Source organism: Empidonax traillii, unplaced genomic scaffold, assembly GCF_003031625.1.
Source record: "Empidonax traillii isolate 1590-97213 ecotype Southwest subspecies unplaced genomic scaffold, ASM303162v1 scaffold198:size1128796, whole genome shotgun sequence".
Taxonomy (NCBI): Eukaryota; Metazoa; Chordata; class Aves; order Passeriformes; family Tyrannidae; genus Empidonax; species Empidonax traillii.
The window spans coordinates 1,056,572-1,064,719 of NW_020955391.1; the positions used below are offsets into that span (position 1 = coordinate 1,056,572).

Here is an 8,148-nt window from a genome sequence, read left to right on the forward strand (position 1 = left end):
CTCACATGGATTCTTGGAGAAAGTTCCACAGTTGGGTTACCCGGAGAAGAGTTTTGTCCTCCCAACTTCTACATATGCTTTCAATGAACAAAGCATCTGTGGGAATCTTCTGTGGGAAAGAAAGGTCTTATCTCCAACTGTCTGTATTACAGTTACTACCTCTTTGTTTTCTCATTTCCTTCCTAAACGGCCACTTCTCCACTTTCATTTTTATTTTGAAAACTGTGTACATTAATCTTTTTGACTCTCCAAAAGAACTCTGAAATCTTTTATCAGTAGAAAAAAACATAACACAGTATTTGAAGGAATAATTTTTCTAAAGGTCCATAGTTTTAATAATACAAGGTCTTCAGCATTACCTATTGTCTGCTGCTGTGATCAGGAAAAGATTCAAGGTTAAAACTAAAAAAGAACAACATGGCAGATCTTTTGATCTTTAATGCTTCAGTGTTATTAAAAAGTGCCAAGGGTTACAGTGCAGAGAGGGAAAGGGTACTGCTGAGGTTAGCTAAAAAAGTTAAATTCTATTCTAAGCTGGCACTGTCTGAGGAGGAATTTTATATTTGTTAGCTAGAGCTTTCAACACAAGCAAAGGGAGGAGGGTGTTGTACAGGAAGAAGAAGAATTAATCTGTCATCTTGGGCTTAACAAACTTTCAGGCGACTAACAACAGAGCAAACACACACATTTGTATGACTGAACAACACGCACACCACTGCATTTTAAAGAAACAGTTAAGATTAAACTCCTACTTCTCACATCCTGAAGCTGTACCAATGCACAGTCTGTTTCCAGGTGTTGCAGGAAGCACACCACAAGATACAAGCCCACCTCTTGGGATCAGCTCTGCCTCTCCTAGCATGATGCAGGGCATGCAGGTCCTAAACTCTGGACATATTCTTGGTCTCTGACAGCTCCCCAGAAATATGCTGAAGCACTGCTAGCGGTGAATGCAGTCATTACTGCTTAACTACTATTCCTTACCTGAGCAGCTTCTGAGGTGGAAGGCACTCCAAACCAAAACACATATTTAGTAATAATGATACTGTTTCCCAGAAAATGATGAAGCAGCATGTGTTACCCACTCTCATATATATCACAACAGCAAGCAAACAGCTGATCTAGCTAATGAACCAGATATTCTGTTTAGATTTCATCTTTGTCAGTGTTTACTCAATATGATTATATTTGTTCTCAACAAAGACTAAATTATTTCCTGAGACGGCTGTCATGGATATTTCCTCCTCCAGTCAAGAGAGGGTAATCAAGACAGAATGCTGCTTTATCAGGGGCTGGACCATAAAAGCTCTTCCAATTCCTTTACTGGCACACACACCAGCTAGAAAAGATTTCTGAATTAGACCTCACATTGAAATGGAAGTAGATACAAGGGTTCAGCCCAAAAGTCTCTGAGTAAAAACATTTAGGTCCATAAGAAAGAACAGCATGATTCATTACAGCCCCTGAGCAAGCTTATATAGCATATGCACTATAGGGCTGCAATACTTCAGTGGGCACCCCAGAATAAGCATCTGAAGATGGTCACTGCCCTACACAGCAATGCAATCACAACTACTTTATTTCCCAGAGATCGTCACTTTGCAGGTCCGTTTACAGCCTTTTCCTGAACATGAAAAGTAACTTGACTGCTTTTGATGCAAAATGTCTACTGCCTGACATTTTCTTGGGAGGTATGCAAATAAATTCCTTAAGATTTTTCAGCACACAGAAAAGCTCATGTTGTGTCTAGAAGACCAAATTACAGAAACTTCACCACTTAATAAACTGCTTATCTTCAAAAGAACCACCATGGCCTATTATCTCAGCAGTAACCGCCAAGACATAGAAACTGTAACAGCTTCAGAAGACAGAAAATCTGCCAAAGGAGTCCAAAGTCATTTCCAGTTTTTGAAAGCAAGAGTTCTGTCAGGTCACTTGCCTTCCACAATTACTGAAAGCAGCCCACTAGAGAGGGCCAAGATCATTAGCGAACACATCTTAAAAGATCCCTTTTTAAGATAATCACTGACAAATTTTATGACTTTACTAAGATTATTTTAATCTTGGCTAATCTTACTTCAAGCAGATCTCCTTAAGTCCAGTTACATTCCTGAGCTCTAAAACATCTGGTGAAAACGGAAGAAGCACTTTGACTTCTTCTGAGACCGTGGTGTCAAAGGGTCAGATTATTCTCACCTGACTAATACAAGGCCACGGCAAGGTTCGCTCTGCAGATTTGTTCTGACATCCTGAAGCTTTTCTGGATGCACTGCCCAGCTCACACCTCACCATTTCGGGTTGGGAGATCTGCACCGCCAGCTGGATAAAGCATTTTGGCTTTCCGTGCGCTGTTTTTAAATTACCTGATCTGCTGCGTCTTCTTGGCAAAGCCTGCCGTTCTGTTAGTAAAGCGCCGGGAAGCCGCTCCGCGGCGGCTAGGTGAGTTGGCGAGGGAACACCTGCACCCTTTGTTGAACCTCTAGGGAGACCTTTGCAGGACACTTACACGCAGCGGGCATCGGCGCGGGTATTTAGGGATGGAAAAGCCCCAAACGGGAGACGAACCCACGGTTTTCGGGTGCCCAGGGCACTGCCGGCGGGGAAGTCCCGGGGAGGGAGGGAAGGAGGGACGGAGGCAAGGGCCCCGGCGGGACCTTGCCCGCAGCACCGCGCCGGCAGCGGGCAGCGGGCACCGGGTGGGCGGGGGGCAGCGGCGGCCCCGCGCCGGGTGGGGAGGCGCTGGTCGGACACGGCGGGATCGGATACCGCCCGGGCTCGGCCGGCGGAACACGGCTCCCCTCCCCGAGCCCCGCCGCAGGCAGCCCCACGGCGCGGCGCCTCCCGGGCTCCGGGGGCCGGATGAGGCCGGCCCCGCGGCTCCGCGCTCCCCTCTCAGGCCTGCAAGGCTCGGCAGGCCGCAGCCCGGGCAGCCGCCCCCCGCCCGCCCGCAGCCGCCGCCGGTCACATCCCGGGCAGCGGCCCCGCTACCCGCTCCGTCGCGCCCGCCCCGCCGCCCGGCGCGGCCGCGCACTCACCCGCGTCCGTCCCGGGAGATCCGGCTCCTCGGCGCGGGGCGACAGCGAAGACCAGAGCAGCAGCAGCCCCAAGAAGCTGCCCGCCAGCAGCACGGCGCGCAGCAGGAAGCCCAGCTTCAGCCGCATCCTCTCGCCCGCCCTCTGCCTCCCGCCGCCGCGCACGCAGCGCCCGGCCCCGCGCACCGGCCGCCTTCCGCCCCCCGCGGCACGGCACGGCACGGCACGGCACGGCACGGCACGGCCCCGCCGCCGCTCCCCCGCCTCCCCCGGCCGCCGCTGCTCTCCGGCAGCCGCCTGCCTGCGGAGGCTGTCCTCCCGCCGCCGCACGTACAAACTTTTTTTTTCTTTTTTTCTCTTTTTTCCCCCTTTTTCTTTCCCCTCCCTCTCCCGCTCCCTCCCCGCGGCGGGCTGCGCGCCTGCCTCCCCGCCGGGCGCAGCGGCCGGGGTGATGCGGAGCAGGAAGTGGCCGCCGCGGGTGCCGCGGTTCCACGTGGCCGCCCCGCACCGGGGCGGGGGCGCCTCGCCCCGGGCCGCCGCTCGCTCCTGCTCCTGCCCCCGCCCCGCCGGGAGTGCGCTCCCGTGCACCTGCTCCCGCCCGCACCGCGGCTGCAAACCTGCCGGGAAAGGGGGAGGAGTGGGAGAGCTCGAGTGGGGTTTGGGCTTTCCCAGCTGGGTGGGCAGCGCTGCTCGGGCACCGACTGTTAAAAATTAAGGTGCAAACGCTCAACTTTAAGGGTTGTCATAGGCGTAGGGGTAACATAGGCCCATTAATTGCGTGCAGCCTGGGCAGAGTAGCGCTGGAAAGGCAACAGATTTTTCTTGCGGATAGCAGATTAAGTTCAAGATTACAGAGATGCTATCAGCCCCATAGCTTGTGTGTGTTTTGCTACTAATTTTCTGCACTAAAAGTTAGGCATCCTATTTCCTCCTTTGAAGAAGCCTGACACGTGCATGCACACACACACACGAACCTGATAATGTAAGCTCTCCACAAAGCAGAGTGATGCAAGAACAATACTTCCAATGTAATACTTTTGCCTTTTCTGTGTATTCAGTACTATCTGCTTGCTTTGATGATTTTTTTAGTTCTAATTCTTGTGTGCACTGGGAGGATATCAGATCCAAGATTTCTGAACACTAACTTTAAATGATAAGGAGTACAGAAATGAAACAGGATATTACACCCTGAACAGGATCAGTTTGGAGGAAAAAAAAAAACCCACACCTAAGTGACCTTTGTAGCTGGACACACCCAGACACAGAGGTCTTTGTTTATTCGTATAACTTGTGCTATAGCACTGTGTGCTTGTTTTTAATTCCCCATTCTGTAAGATCAAGGCACGAGACATAGACAAATGCGATGTTTAAGGCATAGGCAACAGCCCTAATCCTCACAGGTGTTTGCACAGCTTTGTGACTTTCACAGGTCCCCAGAACTGTTTTCCGCAAACCCCCTCCCTGTTTGCAGTAGCAGTAATTACACAAACATCCCAACACAAAAGTTTAGGTGACTGTTTTCAGATAGGTAACAGCATCTGCACAGGGCTGGGAGGGACTGGGTTTTTTTTGCTGGGAAAGACATGAGTTGAGGTGCCTAGCTCTGAACAGATCCCTTGGCTTCCTGAGCCCAGAAGGAAAAGGCAAGCTGGGGCTGTAAACTGTCAAGCTCTGTAGGCTGTCAGGGAAGTATAGAAGTGTTTTCCCCATCTCTTGTTTCGTTCCTTTCTGGAGACCTTATGGCAGCAAACAATGCTCTTTCCTCATGTTGTTTCATTCTCCATGTTTGGGATCCTTTTTTAGTCTCCTATGCTGTTGCTCTCAGCATACTCAAGAAGAGTAAAACAAAAAAAAAAAGAAGTTACACTTAGCACTGCATGGAGGATACAGTAAAACTCGCTACAGCCATGGCATGTGACACCACTCTGCTGCAGCTTCTCAGAGCTGAGTGACAGTGACAGAGCTCTCTGCGTGCCAAGTTGATACGATGAAAACTCACATTTGTAAGGCTGCCTGCCAAAACTGGGTTCGAGGAGTTTTTTATATGAAGGTGTATGTTCTGTAGAAACCCATAGGCAAACCACGTATCCACGATTATCACAGAGAGCTGCACACTAGAAGATGACCAAGAGTTTTGTTGTTTTGATTTTAGATACCCAAAGTCTTGCTGTCAGTGTATTCCCCCATTAGTTGTCCAAGGACAGTGGCTTCTGTATCTGGCATTTTAAAATCTCTGCATTTTACCCTGAAAGAGTTGAAGACCACTGGGAGGCAGTACGGGGCAATGGACAGGGTGTTTATGCCAGCCAGCCCCTCTCTCTTCCAGAACGGCCAAAGCAGGAGATTGGAGAAGGCATCATGTTTCTGGTTGAGTATTACACCTGCTTGCCCTGGTGCCTTCACAACACGAAGAACCACCCACCTTTTTTTTGCTTATGCACAGGCCAGGCAGTCTGACTCCAGAAGTATTAGATTAATACTGACCTTGGAAGTAGTTTTATTTCAGTTGTATCCTCATTAAGGATATGATGAAGTTTCAAATTCTGAGCTTACAGTTTCTCCTATGTAGTAAAGTGCCTAAGAAGACCTGTAGAACATATTTTCACTCTTGTTGAATTCGTACCAGCTAAGATAGAAAATGCAAATTAAATTTGGCTTTGGATTACCTGCAGTAACATTCAAAACCACTTTCAAAGTTTGTTATAGCCTGGAAGGGAAAAGAAAGAGAGTTATTGCCTCTCTCAGTTACAAAATATGAGTATATATATATATATATATAAACATAAACATAAACCATGATACTTGAACTATCCAGACAGCACTAAAATAAGACACAGTCCTGACTTTATCAGGGAGTTAATCAACCTCTTTTAGACTGGTATTCAGTCATTCAAATATTTTAAATAGATTGGCAACTGTCATAATGTTTGTATTTATATGTGGACATCTACTGCTTGTTGCATAGAAATCATATGTTCACTTCTCCAGCTATGCCTCCAAATAAATATCCCATGGCATATAAGTCATTACAAAGTCTTGCTGCTCTTGAACCAGAGACCTACAATGACCTGGAGGTGAGGTATCCGATTACCAATCCCCTAAGCCACGCAGTTGCCTTATTGCTAGGGATTTGGGGGATGGTGTCTGGAGCAGGGTCACTAACAAATGTCAAAATCTCATGCAGTTGCTCACATGGGAGAAGCGTCTGGATTTGGATGTGCCTCCAAACTCTTGTCCTAAATATTTGGCCACAATAAAACAAACTGCTTCAACACAGTGTCTGAAAGGAAATTCCTACGGACTTTTGTACCTATCGATTTGAAAGTAATGTATTACAAAATTCATAATATAAGAAGCTGCTGTGAAGGCTTCACTGTACATAACCCCCCATTTTACTCATCCGAGGGGGATTTTTCTGTCAGAACATAGGTGGTCTTTGTAAAATCTACAAGTCAGAGATCAACTTTTCTTTCTCCTCAGTGCAGTGAGCACAAAACACAAGTGGGTTTTTCCCCGTGTAAACAGGTTCTTTGAAATTAGCAATGGTTTGGGCTAGGATAGAGTTTATCTTCATAGTAGCTGTATGGGGATACATTTTGGATTTGTGCTGGAAACAATGTTGATAACACCGGAATGTTTTGGTTGTTCCTGAGCAGCGCTTGCAGAGTCAAGACCTCTTCTGCTCCTCACTCCACCCCAATAAGCAAGCTGCCTGGGTGTGAACAAGGAGTTGGTAGGGGACACAGTTGGGACAGCTGATCCCAAGTGACCAAAGGGATATTCCATACCATATAGCATCATGCTCAGCATATGAAGCTGGGAGAAGAAGGAGGAAGAGAGGACATTTGGAGTGATGATATTTATCTTCCCAAGTCACCACTACACATGATGGAGCCCTGTTCTTCTGGGAATGGCTGAACACCTGCCCGCCCAAGGGAAGAGGTGTATGAATTCCTTGTTTTGCTTTGCTTGTGTGCATGACTTTACTTATTCAACTGTCTTTATCTCGACACAAAGGTTTTCTCACTTTTACCCTTCCAGTTCTCTCCCCCATCCTGCTGGGGTTGAGCGAGTGAGAGGTGATGTGGTGCTTAGTTGACAGCTTTGGTTAAACCACGACAAATGGATTGTAGACCTCAAGCAATTTCACTTTCCTTAGATGTTTCCAGATATAACTGAACCAACACTTCATTTAGTGCAGTATTTCACTACATGATATACTCTAGGCTTCATACAACAGCAAACTTGGTCATGCTTTGGTTAAAGAAAGTGTTGTAAAATGCCAGCTGGCAGACAGTAACTTGCTTTCCTAAACTGAATACTCTCAACACAAGCAACACCTCTGCTCTAGTGAAACCTTCCAGCTCAATGTAATTCCTTTTCCCATCCTTTCTGACCTCCTCTGTTTCACTTTCTCCACTTTTAAGATTATTTGCATCTAGATGGTCATCTATGAACAAAGCCTATGCTGTTTTCCATATTGCTACTTCGGATCTAAGGTCATTGACACATAGGGAAAACTTGTGTGGTGTATTTCCCCTACAGCAGATGTATTAGTGTTGCATATTGAAGTCCTGGGATGTCCAGGTGGAATCCAAGACACACCTTCCCTAACTTGCATCTGAGGGATTGCACACTCAATGTGTGGCTGGAGAAGCCTTTCTAGATCTACCCTAATTAGTACTGAACAGGCTCATATTCCCTTCTGACACCATTCCCAGCACTGAGGGGTTTGCAGTAAGATTGTGGATTAATGAGGTGGTCGCTGCTTGGAATAATCCAAAAGGGCAGAGTTTGGCATACATTACAATGAAGATAAATCTATGCCCTAAATATTTACAATGTGTGTATATTTAACCTCAGAGTTGTTAAAAAGGAACTGAAGTACAGGATTTTAAATTCTTCCTAATTTCTGAGATTGTTTTAAAAGTACTTTAATCAAGTAAGTGCCTCTCAGTAGTACTTAATACATGCTTTTGCAACTTAAACTAGGATGTGCCTAATCTTCATTGTTTTGTGTTCATGATTTCTAATCTTCAGTACCATTTTTCTTGTAATTCTCAACTATCCTTCTTTTTTTTCAAGTAGAGGTTTAGCCATGCATATCCTACCAAAA

At 46.8% G+C, this 8,148-nt stretch overlaps 1 protein-coding gene across 4 annotated transcripts in view; it reads right to left on the reverse strand.

Annotated features, from left to right (window-relative positions):
* Nucleotides 1-5,665, reverse strand: part of GALNT7 (polypeptide N-acetylgalactosaminyltransferase 7) — a 78,464-nt gene extending 72,799 nt beyond the window's left edge. For 3 of the 4 annotated variants that reach the window (XM_027886941.1, XM_027886938.1, XM_027886939.1), the window contains exon 1: nucleotides 3,036-3,162. In XM_027886941.1, coding sequence (XP_027742742.1) covers nucleotides 3,036-3,161 — 126 coding nt within the window. In that variant the 5' untranslated portion in view covers nucleotide 3,162. Of the gene's footprint in view, nucleotides 1-3,035; nucleotides 3,163-5,516 lie in introns of those variants that run through there. The other variant, XM_027886942.1, reaches the window with a different exon arrangement.
* Between the last annotated feature and the right edge of the window lie 2,483 nt (nucleotides 5,666-8,148).